Source organism: Leptodactylus fuscus, chromosome 5 (genome assembly GCF_031893055.1).
Source record: "Leptodactylus fuscus isolate aLepFus1 chromosome 5, aLepFus1.hap2, whole genome shotgun sequence".
Classification (NCBI taxonomy): Eukaryota; Metazoa; Chordata; class Amphibia; order Anura; family Leptodactylidae; genus Leptodactylus; species Leptodactylus fuscus.
In genome coordinates this window covers 180,592,283-180,619,997 of record NC_134269.1, presented here as the reverse complement: position 1 = coordinate 180,619,997, position 27,715 = coordinate 180,592,283, and the positions used below count along the sequence as shown (strand labels likewise).

The 27,715-nt window shown below is 45.1% G+C and overlaps 1 protein-coding gene across 1 annotated transcript in view; it reads right to left on the bottom strand.

Annotated features, from left to right (window-relative positions):
• LOC142203773 (A disintegrin and metalloproteinase with thrombospondin motifs 2-like) overlaps positions 1 to 27,715 on the bottom strand; it is a 283,879-nt gene that overhangs the window by 70,528 nt on the left and 185,636 nt on the right. Inside the window, exons 12-16 of the mRNA XM_075274794.1 lie at positions 25,895 to 26,070; positions 24,617 to 24,750; positions 23,510 to 23,633; positions 5,012 to 5,092; positions 1,369 to 1,535 (exon numbers count right to left, since the gene is read on the bottom strand). Coding sequence (XP_075130895.1) covers positions 1,369 to 1,535; positions 5,012 to 5,092; positions 23,510 to 23,633; positions 24,617 to 24,750; positions 25,895 to 26,070 — 682 coding nt within the window. The remainder of the gene's footprint in view (positions 1 to 1,368; positions 1,536 to 5,011; positions 5,093 to 23,509; positions 23,634 to 24,616; positions 24,751 to 25,894; positions 26,071 to 27,715) is intronic.

Sequence of the window (27,715 nt, the reverse complement as noted above, 5' to 3'; positions counted from 1 at the left end):
CAGCTTAGTAACTCCATGGGGATCATAGTAATAGCAGTTAACCCCATCATGTCCCTCACATTAACCCCCTGTGTGCCTCACATAAAAGTTACTGATATGTGGGACATATGAAGGTAATAATTAGTTATCTTCATATGGGTATTCCCATAACTCTTGTTCACCAACCTGCAGGCTCTGTGCTCTCTTCACTTCCTGGTTTTCTGGTACATTGGTAGGCGGGGTTTCACTTGCTCTGCTATCTGCTATGTTTGCAGTCAGTAATGAGGGATTGGTTGTACATGCATTACCACAGTATGAAGCTGAGTCAGCTTGCTTTACATACAGAGGTAACGGACTCCTTATCTCAGCCTTTATCAGCCAAATTCAATTAAACCGGCTGATAAGTGGAAGAGCCGAGTTCAGAAATGCTCGAGCTCTCACCTCCCCCCTCCCCTATCTGAGAAGCTCCGTTACTTGTTAGACATAAACAGCCACGAGCTGCTCCCAGCCCCTCCCCTCCCTAAAGGAAGGTCCCTGTGTGTGTCACGTTACTGGAGCTTCCTCTCCTCCATACAACAGACATCTTCCATAAGACACAATGAGTCCTGGCCACTCATCTGCAGGGTAGATGCTAAATCCTAGTGTGCTAAAGGACCTCTGATAACATCATGACCATGTGATCGGACTCTGGTGTGGGCGGAGCTACTAGGATTTAGACTCAACCTTATCTGCAGAAGTTACATACCAGTGGCTACAGGAACTTTGATGACATCACAGTCACATGACCTCATGACAAGCCAATCATAGAGCAGTAGCACTAAAGGACCTCCCCTTTCCAGGTCCTTCCTGTTTTCTGTGCTCCTTGGACCCTGACTCGTGTATAGGCCGAGGAGAGCTTTTTCAGCATGAAAAATGTGGTGAAAAAGTCAGCTTATACTCGAGTATATACGGTATGTGCCAAGGTTGTCACTATTTGTTCAGAGTTTAAGGGACGTGACTTTGTTTAGGCTGCCTTTGCCAATTTCATTATTAGTGTTTGATAGCCATATTAGTACAGAAGAGGAACGATATTAGGTCCAAAGATGATTGCAATATGTTTTTATCATACTTCAAAAATAAAGCCTTGGACACTGAATAAGCGTGCACACGTTACAGCATCCTATTTTACAGTCCTTAACCAAATCTGAGTTAAAGGCAACCTTTTAGGGTGATTTTAGACACTAAACTAAAGATAGTAACTCGTGTTCATGTAATGCCTATGGACGTGTCACACCATGCCAATTCTTTAGCGACAAAATCATCTGTTTCTTTGCTAAAACATACAAGCATTTAACATGAATCTCAACTTGACAGAAAGATTGTGAAAAAAAATGCGTTTTAGGGACTTACGATAATTACAACTGGACTCTTCAAAGGCCCCATGGTCTGAATTGTTTCCCGGTTGTCGTCATTGCGATATTCCCATTCAATGCCCATTTTCACAAATACTTTGGAATCCTGTAGACTCTCATTCTCATCATTTAAAATAAACTTTCCAGTTGCCTGACTTCGGATAGCTAACATAAAAGAAAAGAAATGACTACATGTAATCCACTCTGACTGTATGTCCCTGGCAAATACAGAGCATGCCGGTTACATATTATTGTAATGTATTTGTTGGATTGCAGCAACTGTGTTTCTTGATATTATCCAATGAGACTATATTAGACTACAGGTGAACAAATGAACCAGGTCCATGAAAAACACACTTCAACAAATGAGCACCTCTGCAATGAGGGTATTGCTGTTGCCTCAAACAGGTAAGCAGTTACGCCTTTGTTGTTCCAAGGATCTCATTTGCATATTGACAAACACAGCTATATCTCGCAATGGGGTCCATTCACAAGGGGAGACATTGTTTGATTCAGATGATCCTAACCTATCTATATGAGGAGCTGGGTTTATACGCTGGACTCATGACAGACTCCCTTTAACTGTGAACATTTTTAGCACATGATATCACATTTTAGGTAGAGATGAGCGAACACTAAAATGTTCGAGGTTCGAAATTCGATTCGAACAGCCGCTCACTGTTCGAGTGTTCGAATGGGTTTCGAACCCCATTATAGTCTATGGGGAACATAAACTCGTTAAGGGGGAAACCCAAATTCGTGTCTGGAGGGTCACCAAGTCCACTATGACACCCCAGGAAATGATACCAACACCCTGGAATGACACTGGGACAGCAGGGGAAGCATGTCTGGGGGCATAAAAGTCACTTTATTTCATGGAAATCCCTGTCAGTTTGCGATTTTCGCAAGCTAACTTTTCCCCATAGAAATGCATTGGCCAGTGCTGATTGGCCAGAGTACGGAACTCGACCAATCAGCGCTGGCTCTGCTGGAGGAGGCGGAGTCTAAGATCGCTCCACACCAGTCTCCATTCAGGTCCGACCTTAGACTCCGCCTCCTCCGGCAGAGCCAGCGCTGATTGGCCGAAGGCTGGCCAATGCATTCCTATGCGAATGCAGACTTAGCAGTGCTGAGTCAGTTTTGCTCAACTACACATCTGATGCACACTCGGCACTGCTACATCAGATGTAGCAATCTGATGTAGCAGAGCCGAGGGTGCACTAGAACCCCTGTGCAAACTCAGTTCACGCTAATAGAATGCATTGGCCAGCGCTGATTGGCCAATGTATTCTATTAGCCTGATGAAGTAGAGCTGAATGTGTGTGCTAAGCACACACATTCAGCTCTACTTCATCGGGCTAATAGAATGCATTGGCCAGCGCTGATTGGCCAGAGTACGGAACTCGACCAATCAGCGCTGGCTCTGCTGGAGGAGGCGGAGTCTAAGATCGCTCCACACCAGTCTCCATTCAGGTCCGACCTTAGACTCCGCCTCCTCCAGCAGAGCCAGCGCTGATTGGCCGAATTCCGTACTGGCCAATCAGCACTGGCTAATGCATTGTATTGGCGTGATGAAGCAGTGCTGAATGTGTGTGCTTAGCACACACATTCAGCTCTACTTCATCGGGCTAATAGAATGCATTGGCCAATCAGCGCTGGCCAATGCATTCTATTAGCGTGAACTGAGTTTGCACAGGGGTTCTAGTGCACCCTCGGCTCTGCTACATCAGATTGCTACATCTGATGTAGCAGTGCCGAGTGTGCATCAGATGTGTAGTTCAGCAAAACTGACTCAGCACTGCTAAGTCTGCATTCGCATAGGAATGCATTGGCCAGCCTTCGGCCAATCAGCGCTGGCTCTGCCGGAGGAGGCGGAGTCTAAGGTCGGACCTGAATGGAGACTGGTGTGGAGCGATCTTAGACTCCGCCTCCTCCAGCAGAGCCAGCGCTGATTGGTCGAGTTCCGTACTCTGGCCAATCAGCGCTGGCCAATGCATTCTATTAGCCCGATGAAGTAGAGCTGAATGTGTGTGCTTAGCACACACATTCAGCTCTACTTCATCAGGCTAATAGAATACATTGGCCAATCAGCGCTGGCCAATGCATTCTATTAGCTTGATGAAGCAGAGTGTGCACAAGGGTTCAAGCGCACCCTCGGCTCTGATGTAGCAGAGCTGAGGGTGCACAAGGGTTCAAGTGCACCCTCGGCTCTCCTACATCAGAGCCGAGGGTGCGCTTGAACCCTTGTGCACACTCTGCTTCATCAAGCTAATAGAATGCATTGGCCAGCACTGATTGGCCAGAGTACGGAATTCGGCCAATCAGCGCTGGCCAATGCATCCCTATGGGAAAAAGTTTATCTCACAAAAATCACAATTACACACCCGATAGAGCCCCAAAAAGTTATTTTTAATAACATTCCCCCCTAAATAAAGGTTATCCCTAGCTATCCCTGCCTGTACAGCTATCCCTGTCTCATAGTCACAAAGTTCACATTCTCATATGACCCGGATTTGAAATCCACTATTCGTCTAAAATGGAGGTCACCTGATTTCGGCAGCCAATGACTTTTTCCAATTTTTTTCAATGCCCCCGGTGTCGTAGTTCCTGTCCCACCTCCCCTGCGCTGTTATTGGTGCAAAAAAGGCGCCAGGGAAGGTGGGAGGGGAATCGAATTTTGGCGCACTTTACCACGTGGTGTTCGATTCGATTCGAACATGGCGAACACCCTGATATCCGATCGAACATGTGTTCGATAGAACACTGTTCGCTCATCTCTAATTTTAGGTTACTCTCCTTTTCCAATAAACTAAACCCCTTGTGATGTATGGCATGTACAATATTTTTTCGACAAATTGACAATTCTAGCAAGTTTTCCAAAGTATATCAGCCCAACTGTGAGCGGCCACTAAATCACATCAGGTTGTTTGCTTTCAAGCATGTGTAATTTATTATTCTCTTATAACTTTATAGTAATATTAGGCAGTTTTATTTCAACGTTGCATATAAATAATGCCAGACACTTTTTTTTCTTTTTTTTGTCATATTTTTTGATAACATTTTGGGAAATGAGTAACTTTTGGATATTTTTTATTCAAATGTTTTTTTTTTTTTCCGCACTACAGCATTTACTGTAAGGGATAAATAATATATTTTTATAATCTGTGAATTCTGTGACAAGGATGCCTATTTTTATTTATTTTTATTAACCTCATTAGATTGCTTGTACCAAATACTGCAATACCAGAAATGGAACAAAATCACAGAGGGGGGCCAGGGAAGATGAAACATAAAAAAAATTTATCATACTCACCGCAGGTGACCGCCGAGGCTCCCAACCACTAAAGAGGCCACTTATGAACCTCAGCGGTCACGTGCAGTGCAGGACTTCCGGTGGTGAAAGCACAGCACATGCCCAAATAGACGGGGTGGCAGACAACCCCTTCAAGTACCTACAAACAAAGATGTCTCTTATCATAGGAACTGCTGCCAGACTCTGCAACTATATCATGTGGAAATTGTTTGGCAGACACTATGCCCCAAGGGATGCTGTAGCCAAATGTGTCTATAGGTAACTCCATACCTACATATAACATATTTTAGAATACAATTTTGTTGTGTACTTCTGGTTCGCTACTTACCAAGATGATGAGCAGACGGTTCTGTTTCTTGAATGAGTAAATGCCGAGCTCCAGCTGGAATTTCAAATATTCTAATGTAACCTGTGAAGAAAAAATTGGAATTGCATTGGAACTGCAATGGTACTGAATTGATACTCCTGCACAGATGTGAACCCAGCCATAATAAGACAAACTAATGCTAAACAATAAATATCAAAAATACTATCATTAAAAATAAATATTTTTTTTATTCTTTTGTAAAGTGACAACAGAACACAGAATCTGAACATATTCTGGATATCTAGTATAAAATTATAAACACAACTGAATGTGTTAGAGACAAATGGTTCAAAAGACAAAACGGAAATGTAGAAAAGATGTCTAGGGCCAATGTCGAGGAAAAGCTGCTTTTTTGTGCCAAAGCCAGGAATGGATTGAGCAGAATGGAGAAATATAAGAACTTCCTTAATCATTCAAACTTTTGAAGACAGTCTTGGATTTGGCCCAAAAAAATCCAAAGCAAAATCTGAAACAAAAATGCAACAATACTGCTTTGTGTGCGTTTGTGTCAACAGCCTAAGGCTAAGGCGCCATATAGCAAGCCACAGCCAAAAATCGCTGAGAAAAAGTATGCAGCGGAAATACATTTTTTTTCTGCAGTGGTTTTAAAGTCTGTAGAGTTTTTTTCTGGGGAGTTTCTGCTTCTATTATACCTATACGGAAAATTTCAGTGTTTCCATTGGTATAATTGTCATGCTGAGGTTTTTGAAATTGCAGCATTTCCGCTGCAGATTTTTTTCTGCAATGTGTGAATGGGATTAGCCAGAATCCCATCCACCTTGCAGATAATGTAAATCACTGCGCTTTGTGACCAACTATGGCTGGTTTTACACCAGAACTAAGTTGGTTCCAAGGCTTTATTTGGTGTTTAGCTGCATTTCTGATGCTTTTTTGTTTTTTGAATCAGTTATGTGTCTAGATTTGGTTCTTAACGTTACTAATACCATGACCATCATTGGGAAAACTCATTTTTAACTAAACATACACTTGCATAGCCTTTAGAAAGGCTATTGCACACATGCCTTTTGTATGTTAATCCCTCAAGTCATTTTGAATGAGCCCACTTTTATTCAAATGCTAATTAGCCTCCAGAGTGCACCCAGAGGTCTCAGTGAGCACTGTCTGCCTTGTGTGAGAGAGAGAGCAGGGAAGGTGATGAGTCATCAGAAGCAGCCTCCCTGCTCTCACACACACAGCACTCATTGAGACTTCTGGTGCTCATTGTTGGCTAATTAGCATATGACTAAAAGCGGGCTCATTCAAAAACTGAGGGGATTAGCATACAAAAGGTAGGTGTGGAATAGCTTTTCTAAAGACTATGCAAGTAAATGTTTAGTTAAAAATGAGTTTTCCCAATGATAGCGCCCCTTTAATACTGTTCCTCATCTTGTGGTGACACCCAGCCATTTTTTTTTATTTTTTTTTATTTTTTTTTTTTTATTGCCAACACTTCTGCTCTCAACATAGTAGTTGCTTTAACAGAGTAGATGCTTCAAACAGAATAGCTGCTCTATACACATGTGTGACTGGTCTGCATAAGTACATTATGGCACCAACCCTGTCACAAACACCTGTATTTGTACGGGGTGTATGTAAAGGCGCTGGCGTGATGATTTCAGGGTACTTGTATGTGGGCGTATCTGCATGTGGGTCAACCTGCCTGGAGACAGATAGAGGGGTGGTGTCTTGGTTTCTAAAACCATCGGAAATATGTGTTTTACGATGGTCTTAGGCGACCCCTGTGAAAGGATCATTCGAACCCCATAGGGTTCACAACCCACAGGTGGAGAGCCGCTGGTCTAGCTGTAACACAGGCAATAGTAATTTATGAAAAGTCCTAAATACAATGTGTACATTTATTACAATAGTAAAAAAACTAAACTTTCTTCATTGCTCATAGCAACCAATTGTAACGCCGCTGTTATTTTTCAAGAGCAGATTACAAAATAAAAGCTGTGCTGTGATTGGTTGTTATGACCAACTATTTTACTTAAAGGGATTCTATCATTGGTTGTAGTGATGTTTAACTAAGCATATACTTGCATAGTCTTTAGAAAGGCTATTCTTGACATACCTTTGTTTTAGTAATCCACTGAGCCATTTTTGAATTAGCCTGCTTTTATTTATATGATAATTAAGCAGCACGGAGCACCGGAAATTCACTGAGCATGGTCTGATTTTGTAAACAGGGGGAGGAGAGAGCCAGGTAAGGCTGCTGCTCCCCCCCCCCTGTTTACACACAATGAACGTCCGGTGCTCCATGCTGGTTAATTAGCAATACTGAGAATACTGAACCTGGTTGTGCAGGAGGTGGCACTGCCAATCCATGAGCTCATCTGCATCAGGTTGGCCCTATTAATGAAAAATCAACTGTTTGCTTTCCATGTTGTAGAAATTGTATTAACTGCTATTATCTGCTAAGAGATCGAAGAGCAAGGACACTTTTCTTAGGAAAATAATAGCAGCAAGGTATGCTCCATCAAGGCTAAGCACATGTCATCAGTTGCCTAAAGGCGGAGGAAACCACTTACTGGTATGGCAGCAACTGCATATCCAGCAACTTTGCCTTCAAAACGCACCATTTATAAACATGGCTCCACACCCCCATATAAAATTATGCACCCCAAGTATTTTATATCAAACTATCATATTGATAGTTTGTCAATATTTACCTATCTGCGTTCCCATGAGGAGTCAACTGTTGCCTGCTCTTCTTTGCTGTCCAGGCAGTCTGCAAAACAGGTTGAGACTAGAATGGAGTGGTTCTACCCTCTTTTAAACAGAATACTCCACAAAAACTGTTACCCGTGACCCTTTTTCTCGAACAACTGTTTCCTCACAAACTGCTTCTCATGTTCCTATCACTTATACACAGATGACTTCCCACGCCCATCTTTGCTTTCCTAGATACTGCTCCTCATGTTCTCCTCACTCTCCCTCACTCTCTCTCCTCACACTCCCTCACTCTCATGTTCTCTCTCACTGCTCCTCATGCTTGCCTCGTTCACACACAGTCTGGTCAATATGCACCACTGTCGCTAATACATGGCTACAAACAGTTTTCCCCTTCTCTCACAAAGACCACTTCTGATGGTTTCCTCCATCTCTCACAGAGACCAGTGCTAACGGCTTCCCACACTAACAGTTCTCCCCCCCTAACAGTTCCCCCCATACTCAGCAGGGGTGGACAAACCACCTGTGCATCTGGTTCAGCTGCATAGGAGCCCAGAGGAAAAAGAGAGGGCCCATAGATCAGTAGTGGAAAGGCCTTAACAATTATGTCTTCTGTGTTTTAGAGGAGACATAATAAGACTGAGTTCACATGTAGTTTTTTGGTCAGGATTTTGAGGCCGAATTCACCTCAAAATCTTGACCAAAAAGACGGCTCCCATTGAAATCAACGGGAGCCGGTCAGTTCTTTTTTCCGGGGGCAGTTTCTTCCGGCTCCCGGAAAAAATAAACGGCATGCTCATTCTTCCCGGCCTTATTTGGTCTTGGATGTCGGACATGTGGATCAAAAAAAAAAAAAAAAAAAAAAAAAAAAAAAAAAGAACTGGACATACCATTTAACTAAATGGAAACCGTAATTAATTTTGGATCCCCTAAACCACTAACAAGTCTATGCTATGCGGGTTTAGGGTCACAAACATGGCAGTGTCTAACCTGTTTTTAAATGTAATTTTAATTTGCTGGAGAGGAGTTTTGTATTCACCTCTGGCACCTCAGCATTACCACATTGAAGCAGAGAACATTGCACCTCATTTCAGAGCTTTAGTGGGGCCCCGACCTACCTTGTGCATTTAGAATAGTGGTATATTTTATATGGCACAGGGATCTTTGGGGCCCACTCAGGATACAGGGTACAGTAGCCTCTGCCACCACTACACCCTCTATAGCTACGCCCCAGCCTCACTTCATTCAGCATGTGCAATGGTGCAAGGTATCCAGTCCTCAATAAATGGCATAATGAGCATCTGCCCAGAGCCACCAAAGAGGAGTATGAAAACTCCCCCTAAGGATAGGTTATCAGTAGAGATGAGCGAACACTAAAATGTTCGAGGTTCGAAATTCGATTCGAACAGCCGCTCAATGTTCGTGTGTTCGAACGGGTTTCGAACCCCATTATAGTCTATGGGGAACAGATACTCGTTAAGGGGGAAACCCAAATCCGTGTCTGGAGGGTCACCAAGTCCACTATGACACCCCAGGAAATGATGCCAACACCTCTGGAATGACACTGGGACAGCAGGGGAAGCATGTCTGGGGGCATCTAACACACCAAAGACCCTCTATTACCCCAACATCACAGCCTAACAACTACACACTTTACACACTCAATACCACCTCTCTGACAGTAGGAAAACACCTTGAAACATGTGTATTTGGCACTTGCAGTGAGGAGAGCTTGTCACCAGCAGTGAATTTGGCCCTTGTAGTAAGTTGAGGTTGGCACCAACATTTGTTTTGAAAATCAGGGTGGATTGAGCCTCTAACCAGCAGAGTTTGGGCAAATTCATGGTGGAGGGAGCCTCTAAAAACCCCAGTTTGGACCAATTCATGGTGGAGGGAGCCTCTAACCAGCCCAGTTTGGGCAAATTCATGGTGGAGGGAGCCTCTAAAAAACCCAGTTTGGACCAATTCATGGTGGAGGGAGCCTCTAACCAGCCCAGTTTGGGCAAATTCATGGTGGAGGGAGCCTCTAACCAGCCCAGTTTGGACCAATTAATGGTGGAGGGAGCCTCTAACCACCCCAGTTTGGACCAATTCATGGTGGAGGGAGCCTCTAAACAGCCCAGTTTGGGCAAATTCATGGTGGAGGGAGCCTCTAAAAAACCCAGTTTGGACCAATTCATGGTGGAGGGAGCCTCTAACCAGCCCAGTTTGGACCAATTAATGGTGGAGGGAGCCTCTAAACAGCCAAGTTTGGACCAATTCATGGTGGAGGGAGCCTCTAAAAACCCCAGTTTGGACCAATTCATGGTGGAGGGAGCCTCTAACCAGCCCAGTTTGGGCAAATTCATGGTGGAGGGAGCCTCTAAACAGCCCAGTTTGGGCAAATTCATGGTGGAGGGAGCCTCTAACCAGCCCAGTTTGGACCAATTAATGGTGGAGGGAGCCTCTAACCAGCCCAGTTTGGACCAATTAATGGTGGAGGGAGCCTCTAACCAGCCCAGTTTGGACCAATTAATGGTGGAGGGAGCCTCTAACCACCCCAGTTTGGACCAATTCATGGTGGAGGGAGCCTCTAACCAGCCCAGTTTGGACCAATTCATGGTGGAGGGAGCCTCTAAAAAACCCAGTTTGGACCAATTCATGGTGGAGGGAGCCTCTAAACAGCCCAGTTTGGGCAAATTCATGGTGGAGGGAGCCTCTAAAAAACCCAGTTTGGACCAATTCATGGTGGAGGGAGCCTCTAACCAGCCCAGTTTGGACCAATTAATGGTGGAGGGAGCCTCTAAACAGCCAAGTTTGGACCAATTCATGGTGGAGGGAGCCTCTAAAAACCCCAGTTTGGACCAATTCATGGTGGAGGGAGCCTCTAACCAGCCCAGTTTGGACCAATTAATGGTGGAGGGAGCCTCTAACCAGCCCAGTTTGGACCAATTAATGGTGGAGGGAGCCTCTAACCACCCCAGTTTGGACCAATTCATGGTGGAGGGAGCCTCTAAACAGCCAAGTTTGGACCAATTCATGGTGAAGGGAGCCTCTAAAAACCCGTTTGGACCAATTCATGGTGGAGGGAGCCTCTAACCAGCCCAGTTTGGGCAAATTCATGGTGGAGGGAGCCTCTAAACAGCCCAGTTTGGGCAAATTCATGGTGGAGGGAGCCTCTAACCAGCCCAGTTTGGACCAATTAATGGTGGAGGGAGCCTCTAACCAGCCCAGTTTGGACCAATTAATGGTGGAGGGAGCCTCTAACCACCCCAGTTTGGACCAATTCATGGTGGAGGGAGCCTCTAAACAGCCAAGTTTGGACCAATTCATGGTGGAGGGAGCCTCTAAAAACCCCAGTTTGGACCAATTCATGGTGGAGGGAGCCTCTAACCAGCCCAGTTTGGACCAATTAATGGTGGAGGGAGCCTCTAAACAGCCAAGTTTTGGGAAATTCATGGTGGAGGGAGCCTCTAACCAGCCCAGTTTGGACCAATTCATGGTGGAGGGAGCCTCTAAACAGCCCAGTTTGGGCAAATTCATGGTGGAGGGAGCCTCTAAAAAACCCAGTTTGGACCAATTCATGGTGGAGGGAGCCTCTAACCAGCCCAGTTTGGACCAATTAATGGTGGAGGGAGCCTCTAACCAGCCCAGTTTGGACCAATTAATGGTGGAGGGAGCCTCTAACCACCCCAGTTTGGACCAATTCATGGTGGAGGGAGCCTCTAAACAGCCAAGTTTGGACCAATTCATGGTGGAGGGAGCCTCTAAAAACCCCAGTTTGGACCAATTCATGGTGGAGGGAGCCTCTAACCAGCCCAGTTTGGGCAAATTCATGGTGGAGGGAGCCTCTAAACAGCCCAGTTTGGGCAAATTCATGGTGGAGGGAGCCTCTAAAAAACCCAGTTTGGACCAATTCATGGTGGAGGGAGCCTCTAACCAGCCCAGTTTGGACCAATTAATGGTGGAGGGAGCCTCTAAACAGCCAAGTTTGGACCAATTCATGGTGGAGGGAGCCTCTAAAAACCCCAGTTTGGACCAATTCATGGTGGAGGGAGCCTCTAACCAGCCCAGTTTGGGCAAATTCATGGTGGAGGGAGTCTCTAAACAGCCCAGTTTGGGCAAATTCATGGTGGAGGGAGCCTCTAACCAGCCCAGTTTGGACCAATTAATGGTGGAGGGAGCCTCTAACCAGCCCAGTTTGGACCAATTAATGGTGGAGGGAGCCTCTAACCAGCCCAGTTTGGACCAATTAATGGTGGAGGGAGCCTCTAACCAGCCCAGTTTGGACCAATTAATGGTGGAGGGAGCCTCTAACCAGCCCAGTTTGGACCAATTAATGGTGGAGGGAGCCTCTAACCACCCCAGTTTGGACCAATTCATGGTGGAGGGAGCCTCTAAACAGCCAAGTTTGGACCAATTCATGGTGGAGGGAGCCTCTAAAAACCCCAGTTTGGACCAATTCATGGTGGAGGGAGCCTCTAACCAGCCCAGTTTGGGCAAATTCATGGTGGAGGGAGCCTCTAAACAGCCCAGTTTGGGCAAATTCATGGTGGAGGGAGCCTCTAACCAGCCCAGTTTGGACCAATTAATGGTGGAGGGAGCCTCTAACCAGCCCAGTTTGGACCAATTAATGGTGGAGGGAGCCTCTAACCAGCCCAGTTTGGACCAATTCATGGTGGAGGGAGCCTCTAACCACCCCAGTTTGGACCAATTCATGGTGGAGGGAGCCTCTAAAAACCCCAGTTTGGACCAATTCATGGTGGAGGGAGCCTCTAACCAGCCCAGTTTGGGCAAATTCATGGTGGAGGGAGCCTCTAAACAGCCCAGTTTGGGCAAATTCATGGTGGAGGGAGCCTCTAACCAGCCCAGTTTGGACCAATTAATGGTGGAGGGAGCCTCTAACCAGCCCAGTTTGGACCAATTAATGGTGGAGGGAGCCTCTAACCAGCCCAGTTTGGACCAATTAATGGTGGAGGGAGCCTCTAACCACCCCAGTTTGGACCAATTCATGGTGGAGGGAGCCTCTAAACAGCCAAGTTTGGACCAATTCATGGTGAAGGGAGCCTCTAAAAACCCGTTTGGACCAATTCATGGTGGAGGGAGCCTCTAACCAGCCCAGTTTGGGCAAATTCATGGTGGAGGGAGCCTCTAAACAGCCCAGTTTGGGCAAATTCATGGTGGAGGGAGCCTCTAACCAGCCCAGTTTGGACCAATTCATGGTGGAGGGAGCCTCTAAAAAACCCAGTTTGGACCAATTCATGGTGGAGGGAGCCTCTAAACAGCCCAGTTTGGGCAAATTCATGGTGGAGGGAGCCTCTAAACAGCCCAGTTTGGGCAAATTCATGGTGGAGGGAGCCTCTAACCAGCCCAGTTTGGACCAATTAATGGTGGAGGGAGCCTCTAACCAGCCCAGTTTGGACCAATTCATGGTGGAGGGAGCCTCTAAACAGCCCAGTTTGGGCAAATTCATGGTGGAAGGAGCCTCTAACCAGCAGAGTTGTGGGAAAGCAGGGTGGAGGGAGCCTCTAACCAGCAGAGTTGGTGGAAATCAGGGTGGAGGGAGCCTCTAACCAGCAGAGTTGGGGGAAATCATGTTGGAGGGAGCCTAGTATTAGCAGAATTGTGCAACGCTTATGGTGGATGAGTATGAGGATGCGGAGGAATTGGAGAGGTTGAGTACAGACATGGAGTTTCATGTTGGGGTGCTTTACACAGGTGGGCACAAAAATGAAGGCTCTATCCAGTGGTGGTTCATTTTTATCAAAGTGAGCCGGTCGGCACTCTCAGCTGACAGACGGGTGCGCTTGTCAGTGATGATGCCACCGGCTGCACTGAACACCCTCTCAGATAGGACGCTGGCGGCAGGACAGGACAGCACCTCCAAGGCATATAGGGCAAGTTCAAGCCACAGGTCCAACTTCGACACCCAATACGTGTAGGGCGCAGAGGGGTCGGAGAGGACAGGGCTGTGGTCGGAAAGGTATTCCCGCAACATGCGCCTATACTTCTCACGCCTGGTGACACTAGGACCCTCCGTGGCGGCACTTTGGCGAGGGGGTGCCATCAAGGTGTCCCAGACCTTAGACAGTGTGCCCCTCGTTTGTGTGGACCGGTGAGAACTTGGTTGCCTACTGGAGGAACTGCCCTCCCTGCCGCCAACGTCACATGCTGGAAACATCTCCATCATATTCTGCACCAATTGCCTGTGGCAAGCATTGATGCGATTGGCCCTCCCCTCTACCGGAATAAAAGACGAGATGTTGTTTTTATACCGGGGGTCAAGGATAGCAAAGATCCAGTACTGGTTGTCCTCCATGATTTTGACAATACGCTTGTCGGTTGTAAAGCACCCCAACATGAACTCAGCCATGTCTGCCACAGTGTTAGTTGGCATGACTCCTCTGGCCCCACCGGAAAGTTCAATCTCCATTTCCTCCTCATCCTCCATGTCTACCCATCCGCGCTGCAACAATGGGACGATTCGAAGTTGCCCGGAAGCCTCCTGTATCACCATCACATCATCGGACAACTCTTCTTCCTCCTCCTCCTCCTCCATTAAACGCAGTGAAGCGGACAGATGTGTGGACCTACTCTCCAGCTGTGACGGATCGGATGCTATCCCTAACTCCTCTGTGTGATCTGAGTTATCCCTGATGTCAATCAGGGATTCTCTCAGAACACACAAGAGCGGGATTGTAAGGCTCACCATCGCATCCTCAGAGCTCACCCTCCTTGTGGACTCCTCAAAGACCCGTAGGATGTCACAAAGGTCTCTCATCCATGGCCACTCATGGATGTGAAACTGAGGCAGCTGACTTTGTGGCACCCTAGGGTTTTGTAGCTGGTATTCCATCAAAGGTCTCTGCTGCTCAACCACTCTATTCAACATCTGAAACGTTGAGTTCCAGCGTGTGGGGACGTCGCACAAAAGCCGGTGTTGTGGCACATGCAGGCGTTGCTGGAGAGATTTTAAGCTAGCAGCGGCTACTGTCGACTTGCGAAAGTGGGCGCACATGCGCCGCACTTTCACCAGTAGCTCTGGAACATTGGGGTAGCTCTTTAGGAAACGTTGCACCACTAGGTTGAAGACGTGGACCAGGCATGGAACATGTTGGAGTCCGGCAAGCTCCAGAGCTGCTACCAGGTTCCGGCCGTTATCACAAACGACCATGCCTGGGCCCAGGTGCAGCGGCTCAAACCATATTGCCGTCTCATCGAGGAGGGCATCCCTCACCTCGGAGGCAGTGTGCTGTCTGTCCCCCAAGCTGATCAGCTTCAGCACAGCCTGCTGACGTCTACCAACGCCAGTGCTGCAACGTTTCCAACTCGTAGCTGGGGTCAATCTAACAGCGGAGGAGGAGGCGGTGGCGGAGGAGGAGGCGGTGGCGGAGGAGGAGGCGGTAGAGGAGGAGGAGGAGGGGGGTGTTCTTCTCGTGTCCCTGCCAGGAATGTTAGGCGGGGAGACGAGGTACACCGGGCCAGTTTGGGAAGCAGTCCCAGCCTCAACTACATTCACCCAGTGTGCCGTCAGTGAAATGTAGCGTCCCTGTCCGCATGCACTTGTCCACGCGTCGGTGGTCAAGTGGACCTTTGTGCAAAGCGCGGAACTAAGGGCCCGCCTGATGTTGAGTGACACGTGCTGGTGCAAGGCGGGGACGGCACACCGGGAGAAGTAGTGACGGCTAGGGACGGCATAGCGAGGTGCCGCAGTTGCCATCAGGTCCAGGAAGGCGGGAGTTTCAACAAGCCGGAACGCCAACATCTCCTGGGCCAGCAGTTTAGCGATGTTGGCGTTCAAGGCTTGCGCGTGTGGGTGGTTAGCAGTGTATTTCTGCCGCCGCTCCAATGTCTGAGAGATGGTGGGTTGTTGTAAAGAAACGCCTGATGGTGCCTTTGATGGTGCAGGAGAAGGAGATAAGACAGGACCAGGGGAGGATGAGGTAGAAGTCAACAAAGTGGCGGAGGCAGATGAAGTGGTGTCCTGGCTCGTCCTCTGGAGTGCATCGCCAGCACAGTCAGCAGTGGCAGTGGCAGAGGCAGAGGCAGTGGCAGAGGCAGTGGCAGTGGCGTGAACGGCAGGCGGCCTTTGTCCTGCCGTTGCTGCCTGCCACTGATTCCAGTGCTTGGATTCCAAATGACGGCGCATTGAAGTGGTGGACAGGTTGCTCTTCTCAGAGCCCCTAATCAATTTCGAGAGGCAAATTGTGCAGACAACACTATATCTGTCCTCGGCGCATTCCTTGAAAAAACTCCACACCTTCGAGAAACGTGCCCTCGAGGTGGGAGTTTTTCGGGGCTGGGTACGAACTGGAACATCTTGGGAGATTCCGGGTGTGGCCTGGCTTCGCCTAAGCTGCTGACCTCTGCCTCTAGCTACCCTTTTTGGTGCTGCACCTGCCTCAACATCCACACTACTTTCCCCGCTTGACATCCCCCCTGTCCAGGTCGGGTCAGTGTCCTCATCATCTACCACTTCCTCTTCCAACTCCTGTCTCATCTCCTCCTCCCGCACAATGCGCCGGTCAACTGGATGCCCTGACGGCAACTGCGTCACATCATCGTCGATGAGGGTGGGTTGCTGGTCATCCACCACCAAATCGAACGGAGATGGAGGAGACTCTAGTGTTTGAGCATCTGGACACAGATGCTCCTCTGTTAGGTTCGTGGAATCGTGACGTGGAGAGGCAGGTTGAGGGACAATGAAAGGAGCGGAGAACAGCTCTGGGGAGCAGGGACAGTTTGGGTTATTGTTCTGTAAAGCTTCGGAATTTTGGGAGGAAGGAAGACAAGACTGTTGGGTAATAGGAGGAGAGGAGGCAGAGTCTGACTGGCTGCTGGACAATGTGCTGTAAGCGTTCTCTGACAGCCATTGCAAGACCTGTTCCTGGTTCTCGGGCCTACTAAGGTTTGTACCCTGCAGTTTAGTTAATGTGGCAAGCAACCCTGGCACTGTGGAGTGGCGCAATGCTTGCTGCCCCACAGGAGTAGGCACGGGACGCCCTGTGGCTTCACTGCTACCTTGCTCCCCAGAACCATTCCCCCGACCTCGCCCACGGCCTCGTCCACGTCCCTTTCCGGGAGCCTTGCGCATTTTGAATTCCTAGTTAGAAATTGGCACTGTATACCAGTAGTAAAAATTGTGGGTGCACGTAACCCCAATATATTCTTTGAATTCCCAGTCAGAAACTGGCACTATATGGCAGTAGCAAGAAATGAGGGTATTTGTATTCCCAATATACTCTTTGAATTCCCAGTCAGACAATGGCACTGTATACCAGTAGTAAAAATTGTGGGTGCACGTAACCCCAATATATTCTTTGAATTACCAGTCAGAAACTGGCACTATATGGCAGTAGCAAGAAATGAGGGTATTTATAACCCCAATATATTCTTTGAATTCCCAGTCAGACAATGGCACTGTATACCAGTAGTAAAAATTGTGGGTGCACGTAACCCCAATATATTCTTTGAATTCCCAGTCAGAAACTGGCACTATATGGCAGTAGCAAGAAATGAGGGTATTTGTATTCCCAATATACTCTTTGAATTCCCAGTCAGACAATGGCACTGTATACCAGTAGTAAAAATTGTGGGTGCACGTAACCCCAATATATTCTTTGAATTACCAGTCAGAAACTGGCACTATATGGCAGTAGCAAGAAATGAGGGTATTTATAACCCCAATATATTCTTTGAATTCCCAGTCAGACAATAGCACTGTATACCAGTAGTAAAAATTGTGGGTGCACGTAACCCCAATATATTCTTTGAATTCCCAGTCAGAAACTGGCACTATATGGCAGTAGCAAGAAATGAGGGTATTTGTATTCCCAATATACTCTTTGAATTCCCAGTCAGACAATGGCACTGTATACCAGTAGTAAAAATTGTGGGTGCACGTAACCCCAATATATTCTTTGAATTACCAGTCAGAAACTGGCACTATATGGCAGTAGCAAGAAATGAGGGTATTTATAACCCCAATATATTCTTTGAATTCCCAGTCAGACAATGGCACTGTATACCAGTAGTAAAAATTGTGGGTGCACGTAACCCCAATATATTCTTTGAATTCCCAGTCAGAAACTGGCACTATATGGCAGTAGCAAGAAATGAGGGTATTTGTATTCCCAATATACTCTTTGAATTCCCAGTCAGACAATGGCACTGTATACCAGTAGTAAAAATTGTGGGTGCACGTAACCCCAATATATTCTTTGAATTACCAGTCAGAAACTGGCACTATATGGCAGTAGCAAGAAATGAGGGTATTTATAACCCCAATATATTCTTTGAATTCCCAGTCAGACAATGGCACTGTATACCAGTAGTAAAAATTGTGGGTGCACGTAACCCCAATATATTCTTTGAATTCCCAGTCAGAAACTGGCACTATATGGCAGTAGCAAGAAATGAGGGTATTTGTATTCCCAATATACTCTTTGAATTCCCAGTCAGACAATGGCACTGTATACCAGTAGTAAAAATTGTGGGTGCACGTAACCCCAATATATTCTTTGAATTACCAGTCAGAAACTGGCACTATATGGCAGTAGCAAGAAATGAGGGTATTTATAACCCCAATATATTCTTTGAATTCCCAGTCAGACAATGGCACTGTATACCAGTAGTAAAAATTGTGGGTGCACGTAACCCCAATATATTCTTTGAATTCCCAGTCAGAAACTGGCACTATATGGCAGTAGCAAGAAATGAGGGTATTTGTATTCCCAATATACTCTTTGAATTCCCAGTCAGACAATGGCACTGTATACCAGTAGTAAAAATTGTGGGTGCACGTAACCCCAATATATTCTTTGAATTACCAGTCAGAAACTGGCACTATATGGCAGTAGCAAGAAATGAGGGTATTTATAACCCCAATATATTCTTTGAATTCCCAGTCAGACAATGGCACTGTATACCAGTAGTAAAAATTGTGGGTGCACGTAACCCCAATATATTCTTTGAATTACCAGTCAGAAACTGGCACTATATGGCAGTAGCAAGAAATGAGGGTATTTGTATTCCCAATATACTCTTTGAATTCCCAGTCAGACAATGGCACTGTATACCAGTAGTAAAAATTGTGGGTGCACGTAACCCCAATATATTCTTTGAATTACCAGTCAGAAACTGGCACTATATGGCAGTAGCAAGAAATGAGGGTATTTATAACCCCAATATATTCTTTGAATTCCCAGTCAGACAATGGCACTGTATACCAGTAGTAAAAATTGTGGGTGCACGTAACCCCAATATATTCTTTGAATTCCCAGTCAGAAACTGGCACTATATGGCAGTAGCAAGAAATGAGGGTATTTGTATTCCCAATATATTCTTTGAATTCCCAGTCAGACAATGGCACTGTATACCAGTAGTAAAAATTGTGGGTGCACGTAACCCCAATATATTCTTTGAATTCCCAGTCAGACACTGGCACTATATGGCAGTAGCAAGAAATGAGGGTATTTGTATTCCCAATATATTCTTTGAATTCCCAGTCAGACAATGGCACTGTATACCAGTAGTAAAAATTGTGGGTGTATATAGCCCCAATTCTATTGCTAGGGGACTTGCAGGGTATTTCTGGGGTGAAGGTGGGGGGGCACACCGTTGGAACGGGTATCGGGGTATATATCGGGTATACGGGAATACACTGACAGTGTATTCCATTCAGGATCCTGGGAAAGCTGGGTTGCGGCGATTGAGCCCGTCAGTGCCACGTTACACTGACAAGCTTCTCCCTGGAATTTAGCTCTTACAAGAGCTGTTGGTTGTCTTCTCCTTCCTATCCTAGCCTGTCCCTGCCTACCCAGAATCTAAGCCCTAGCTAACTGGACGGAAACCTCCGTCCTCGGTGAATTGCAAGCTCAGAATGACGCGAAGCTGGGCGTCGCTGTTCTTTTAAATTAGAGGTCACATGTTTTCGGCAGCCAATGGGTTTTGCCTACTTTTTTCAACGTCACCGGTGTCGTAGTTCCTGTCCCACCTACCCTGCGCTGTTATTGGAGCAAAAAAGGCGCCAGGGAAGGTGGGAGGGGAATCGAGTAATGGCGCACTTTACCACGCGGTGTTCGATTCGATTCGAACATGCCGAACAGCCTAATATCCGATCGAACATGAGTTCGATAGAACACTGTTCGCTCATCTCTAGTTATCAGTATTGAAAAAGACATTTGGGGCCAGAAAATCTCTTTAAACCCTCAGTAAGTGAAACCCAGTTGATTGATTGGTCTCTGAAGTCAAGTCAAGATACCTCTATAAAAAAAGGGCCAGTCTACAGAGTCAAAGTTCTTGGCTGTGTATAATGAGGTTAAGATCCAATCCACCTGTCCCCTTCTCCTACACTCTCCTCAAACCTGGCTGCTTAGATTATATAATGAGTACCAGTTCTTGAAGGAGTTTTCGAAAATCTGAAAAAATGGCCAAGAGGAGGAAATGCCATTAAATAATAACAGAGCTTTACTCGCCTGAAAAATCCTTCATTCTGCCACTCCAGTTATTTTGTGCACTTGTAAAGTGCCATACACCCGAATGATTGCAGCCGCCAATCCCTGTCCCCAGAAATGACTGGTTTCAGCAATCACACTGAGGTACAGCACAAAGACTGGCGGTAACCACTGCAGCATTGGCACAACAGTGGATTTATCACGTGAGTAATGTTTATTTTATTATAACCTCAGTTCAAATAGGACATATAGACTTTTAGCATCAAGTATAGCACAGCATCAATGCCTGACTGAGGTGCTGGTTTCATTTTGCAGAAATGAATAATTTTAACTGCAAGTTAATGATGTGGGTGTTCAGGTGCACTTATTACAGTTCATTTTAGGGACATCACTTGAAGGCAGGAGTGGGTGCAATCGCTCCCCAGTCTAGCAGACTTAGGCAAGAGTTTAGCCGTAACAATTCCCAGGCCCTGAACCTACAAGAGCCCCAAAGAATCATTTATCAAATAAAATATACCACTGTTCTAAAAGACACAATGTAAGTACAGACACAATTACAGAGTTTGCACTGGGTTCAAGCAGCTTCACGTTATGCCTCTAGCCTTAAGGGGACCATAATGTGTATCTTCCCAGTAAGGGGAGATCAATACTTTAAAGTGTAACTCTCATTTTATTTTATTATTTTTTTTTTTTTGCTATTGTGTCAGATAGTGAATGATGAACAATTTTTGTAAAATACTTAAAGGGGTTCTATCATTGGGAAAAGTCATTTTTAGCTAAGCACATCCTTGCATAGGCTTTAGAAAGGCTATATCACGCATACCTTTTGTATGTAAATTGCCTCAGTAGTTTTTAAATAAGTCTGTTTTTTCTGTTTATATTCTAATTAGCCTTCTCTGTGTACTCCAGGCGTGTCTGTGTGCAACCTCTATTCTCTATGTGTATCAGAACAGAGAGGCTGCTGTGCTGATGACTCATCTCTCTGCTCTCATAGCAGACACAGACACTTCTGGACTGCACAGAGAAGGCTAATTAGCATATGAATAAAAACGGACTTATTCAAAAACTACTGTGGCAACTTACATACAAAAGGTATGTATGGAATTGCCTTCCTTAAGGCTATGCAAGTATGTGCTTAGCTAAAAATGACTTTTCCCAATGATAGAGCCCCTTTAATCTATCTTTCTTCTAATATAAAACCGGCTCTAACATTCTCCCCACCAACCCTCGAACTGAGCTGTTACTAAGGAAAATCTGTACACATTTGTATTGCCAATATGGCATGGGCACTTCCAGGGCCGGCTCCAGGTTTTTATGGGCCCTTGGGCGACAGAGCCTCAGTGGGCCCCCTTGTAAAGGAGGCGGGGGAGTCGAGACACTGCGTCGCAGATGAAGCGATTGACGTCATGCAGGAGTGTGGCGTCACCAACGCCATACCTCCCAATTTTTAAAGAGAAGAAAGAGGAGCAAAATGTGCGGCGCGCTCTGCGCGCCGCGGCAGATTTGGCTCCACCCACTTTTGTTGATTCCACCCATTCTCATTCATTTATCATGTGCTCCCACACAGTACAATCCTCCTACAGTCACCCGTAAATTATATGCCCCCCCTCCATCTCTCCCCCAGTTTCATATACACCCTTCCTTTGCCCCCAGTTTCATGTCCCCCCCTCCATCTCTGTCCCCAGTTTCATCACGTTCTCCCCCTTCATCTGCCCACAGTTTCATGTCCCCCGTCTCTGCCCCAGTGTCATGCTGTTCTCTCCCCACCCTCTTCATCTGCCCCAGTGTCATGCCGTTCCCCCCTCCCCTTCATTTGCCCCCCAGTTTCATTGGGCCCCCTCCATCTCTGTCCCCAGTTTCATGCCGTTCTCTCCCCACCCCCTTCATCTTCCCCAGTGTCATGCCGTTCCCCCCCTCCCCTTCATTTGCCCCCCAGTTTCAATGGGCCCCCTTCATTATGTTCCACCTTTATATTTAATACAAAACAAACACTTACACTCACCTTCCATCACTCACCTTCCATCGTTCCCCCGACGCTCCTCTCTCCGCTCTCTCACTCCAGTCATATACGCGATTAAAGCAGGAGCTGTGAGTTCAGCTACTGCTTAGCTGCGGCCCGGCTTGCGTGTGTAGGCGTGATGACGTCACACGCAAGCTGGGCCGGAGCTTTAAAGCAGGAGCTGAACTCACAGCTCCTGCTTTAATCGCGTATGTATTCCAGCTCATCGGCAGACGGACGCCGATGAGCTGAAATCGTGACAGGCAAGTGCCGGGGGGCCCCAGAGGCTCTGTGGGCCCCGGCACTTACCCGACTATGCCGTGCCCTGACGCCGGCCCTGGGCACTTCAAATGGCTGTATCTCTTATTTTATACAACTTAGAAAAATGGTTTAAGTATCATATGGACATGGAGATTCTACTGCCAAGACTGCAGTAATAACTTGAACTATCACTAGATAGAAACCCAGTTGGGAAATTGAGCTTTACATACAGTAATTACATTCCCTGTGTTTTTAACTAGTGATATCTCTATGTTTTTTATAACTAGGACTGCAGTTCTGGCAGTGTATAAACGTTGAGAATCTCTCTTCTCTAAATCCTTTTTATAGGTTGTATAACACCAAACATACAGCCATTTGATGTGACCAATCCGCCCTTTGGTAAATCCTATAACTCTACAAACAGCATTGATTACAGATGTATGGGATAGACTCTCCATGGAAATGTTTAGAGCTTTTTCACTGGAAACAGTCAGTTTTCTATTAAAATGAAGTTAGATAGGTTATAACTATATTAAAAAACTACATATTACAAAAATGTCACCAAACCACCACTACCCAGCACAATAACAAAAAAAAGTGAGTTATAGGTTATAGATGGGGACCCTGGTACAGATTTTTCAATGGGGGCCCAGCGGCTTCATGTTATGCCACTGGCTGCAATAATGTGCATCAGAGCTCTGTCTTGTAATGCTACATAACCAGGACAGATTTTCATCCCCTGAAAGTACAATAACTATTCCTGATGAAAAACTTTAAGAATACTTTTTTTTTTTTTTTACTTTACATGATAAAATTAACAAGAATTATTGGCCAAAATGTGAATATGCTTTTAGGTTTTAGGAGATGAAAAAAAATTATATAAGGTTAGTTTCAGACTATGGTTGTAAAGTCCATTATTCTCATCCACCAGAATGAATGATACAAACTGAATGCTTTCCGTTATTATCAATGCAGTGCAGTGTTTTGGGGTTTGTTTGTTTTTTACATGTACTAAGTGATGTCTGATAAAGGGAAAGTGTTTGGGGTTATACTGTATGAACTTATAGTAGAATAATGTGACATTTATTATACCTTGTTTCTTGGGTGCTCTTGTAAATGTCCCTTTGACAATTTTACAATGTGAATTATCACCGTTACACACTCCACACTTGTCTTCTTTTTTTGTTGACCCAATCACTTTGTCACAACCGACTTTCTATTTAAATAAAATAAATACAAAATTTAGTATGTGCTTATGTTACAGGATAGTAAAGATCATCCTATATGTGCAGACATTATCAGTAGAGATGAGCGAACACTGTTCGGATCAGCCGATCCGAGCAGCACGCACCCAAAGAAATGAATGGAAGCACCTGTGACGCCCGCCGCCGGCAAAGTCAGCGTCACAGGTGCTTCCATTCATTTCTATGGGTGCGTGCTGTTCGGATCGGCTGATCCGAACAGTGTTTGCTCATCTCTAATTATCAGATGTAAATGCACAATGTGAGATACATCATGACATTCAATCTTTCCTATGAAAAGAACACAAGGATCTTATAGGAATGCAGTAAATAAAGCATAAAAAAAAACAAAAAAAAAACTTGCAAGTCTTCAGTAGGCGATACCTTTTTTAATGGCTAACTCATAATGATGACAGAATATGACGTTTCGAAGCTTCCTTTGAGTTCCTTCTTCAGATATAAATAAAGCAATAATATTGACTATAGAGTTGTATTATATACAGTACAATGAAAAGTATTTCTGAATTCTATTATTTTTGTATAATTCCATGGCATTGTACCCACCTAAAAGAAGTACTCGAGCGACTTCAGTGCCATACAAACTCCTCAGAAAATCAGACTCCAAGCAACAGTAATCTATGACACTAGTTGTCCCTGTCTCCCATAGCTCTACAGGAACTCCTAGTGTCATAAATCACTATGGAGATCAGATCTCTGGTACTGGGTCTGGACTAGGAGTTTTGGCTAAAATATGGAGCGGGCTTTCGGTGTAGGGGCCAGGGGTCGGGCTTGGCTCACTTCCCTCTACTTAAACCTACCCAAGGACAGGCCTAAAAACGCACACACACAGATTCAGCGACATAGTGTTTGGTTCTTGGAAGCTACTGAAGCTAAGACAAAGAATATGCTATATCTGTAGAGGGAACGCTGCTTCATTGAACAGGTATTTATTACTCACCAGACATTCACCTCGAACACAGATATTGTGAGAGTCTTTATATGAGCATTGTGTCCCATCATGTGATAGTCTTTTCATATACACCACATCTCCAGTTTCTTTTGATTGACAGTAAAGATGACATCTTTCTTTTTCTAGAAAAAGTATAGACAGAAATATAGTTATCAAATTGTAGCATAAGCTTAATACACTACATCATATTTTTAAGGGATTTTTTTGCATTAAACAACTTATTGCAACTTGGAGTCTCAGCTAATAGAAATCAACTTGGTTCTTTATATACAGTATTTACTATAACCTTGAAAAGACTCGCTAAACTTCCAGGTGTTCCAAAAACTATTCCCTAAAAATTCCTAGCACTTTCTATCTGGGTAACTTTGGTGAATTAAAATGTAACAACATATAAACTGACTTATCGGCCCATGACTGTCTGGAAAAAATGCAAGAAAACATAGAATCCGTGGAAAATTAGTTCCAATATTAGCTCTCACTCCAGTCACTATTGACAACATGAGATAGGGGTCTTTGCCGTTTCAGGAAACTGTGTTTGGTTGTAAAACAAGTAGTTGCAGCAGGACACCATCCCCATGGTGTAATAGGACATCACAAACATTAAGCCATATCATGTGGATATCTTATAGCTAACAAGGGAAGTTAAAGGGGTTTTCCCATCTCCGTGATTCAGAAGTCTGCCTGCCGTCTCTTTTTCTCACTACCTGAATTTTCTGAGCCCCCCCCCCCCCCCATCTTGCTGAACGGTCCTGAGAAGTCTCACAACACTTATGCAGATCAGACAATATACAGATGCTTGTAGAGAATGGACTCATTGTTGTCTGTGTGTTTACATAGGGAGATAACAGACACATCTTTATCACCAAAACTGCAATTAGCTGAACGGATTGTCCTGCCAGCAAGAGCAGTGAGTCAGTGACATCATTTGTCCTAGAGCTCCATGGTTGTAACCATGCTATGTAAACAATGGGAGGAATAGGTTAACATAGCAGGCAAACAAAGCAGCATTTCTAAAGCAATATATTTAGGAAAAGTCTTTAAATTACATACAGTATAGATAGGAGATTACACTAATTTCTAGGTTTAGTGTTCCTTCAAAATCTGAATAACTTGCTCTCTTTGGTTACAAGCTTTACTGTTTTCTTCTTGTATTAGAACAATTAGCTAAAAACAGAACTAATCTGACCAAACCTAAAGAAAGTCCTGTGGGTAATGTAATACATTTAAATTAAAACCACCTTAAATATTGTGCTAATTGAAAATTACCATCTGGATGCTCATATGGAATCCAATGATGTTTAGAATTCTGATATTCAAAGTATGGGTCCCATTGTCTGCACTGTTCTTCTCTAAAGTCCTCAGAATCCTTGGAGCACTCTTCACTATTACAAAGTTCGAGTTCATAGCTTTGTCCTGAACATGAACGACCTCCATTTGCTGGGCTGAATAACAAAAAACAAAACAAAAACAGTATAACGTTGAATATTGCACATAGTTCAATATTCTATCATTTTCAAAGCGTTTAATTGATAAACATAACAGAATAATGTCAAGTCTGAGAACATGAATCAAGATTCTTATACTTTATATTGTAGAAATACTATTTTTTTTCCTTAATAAGGTTACATAGATCTGAGACAAAGGATCTTAAAACCAAGATGGGGCTTGATTCCTATTTGGCACACCCAGTAACAGAAATCCACAGACTGGAGCAAGGAGGTGTCTGGCTGGACATTGAAGTTTGGAGCCAATGGGAGATGGACAGCAGCTCAGGAATGCCAAGGAGGCAGTAACCCCCTTGTTTCTTTGTTTCTTAAGTGTGTGTACTTTCAATAAAGAGCCAGTAATGCTGAGCTGACCTAAGGGGCGAAAGAGCATCTGGCTGGCATCGGAATGGAACTTAGTGTCTGGTCTCATTCTTAGCAATTGTGCACAAACATGCTCATTAATTTGGACTGACTGATTGATCCATGATATAGTCAATATTTTGACCACAACAATAACAGGTATTTTACTGGAGTTTATACTATTGTTTATAGTGGATTAGAAATAAACAAGGACACGGCTTTATTAATACGGGTTAAATAAAGACTAGAGATGAGCGAACACCATTCGATCAAATAGGTATTCAATCGAATATCAGGCATTTTGAGGAATTTGTTTCCAATCGAATACCACGAGGCATACGCAGTAAAAATTTGTATCCCCTCCCACCTTCCCTGGCGCGTTTTTTGCACCAATAACTGTGCAGGGGAGGTGGGAAAGGAACTACGACAACGGAGGCAGTGAAAAAAATTGAAAAAACCCATTGGCTGTCGGAAACATGTGACCTCCCATTTATAAGAATAGCTAGCGCCATCTTCGTGTCATTTTGCGGCTTGTAGAAGTAGGGACAGATGTGCTGCTGAGGGTTAGAGAGGATTAGCCTCTAGTAGACAGGGAAAATCTGAAGTAAAACAACAGCTCTTTTCAGAGCTATACTGCAGGGAGAGGAGTCGAGCTTTCCACGGGGTGTCCCCCCGAAACAGGAATACAGAGCAATTCAGTCCGGTTCTATACGCTCAACCCAGCTTTGCAGGCGGTGTTCCCCCAAACACCTAACAGGGATACAGAGCAAATAGGTCCGGCTATGTACACTCAATTCAGATATCCCCGGTGTGTATCCCCAAAACCTAAGTGGGATACACAGAAATACAGTCAGGCTATGCATGCTCAATCCAGTTTTTTTGTTTTTGTTTTTTTTAATGTAGATTGTGAGCCCCACATAGAGCTCACAATGTACATTTTTCCCTATCAGTATGTCTTTGGAATATGGGATGGAAATCCATGCAAACACGGGGAGAACATACAAACTCCTTGCAGATGGTTTTATGCCCTTGGCAGGATTTGAACACCAGGACCCAGCGCTGCAAGGCTGCATTGCTAACCACTGAGCCACCGTGTGGCCCCTGCTCAATCCAGTTTTTCACAGTGTGTAACCACAAATCCTTTCTGGGATACACAGAAATTCAGTCAGGCTATGTACGCTCAATCCAAATATCCACGTTGTGTACCCCCAAACCTAAGTGGGATACACAGAAATTCAGT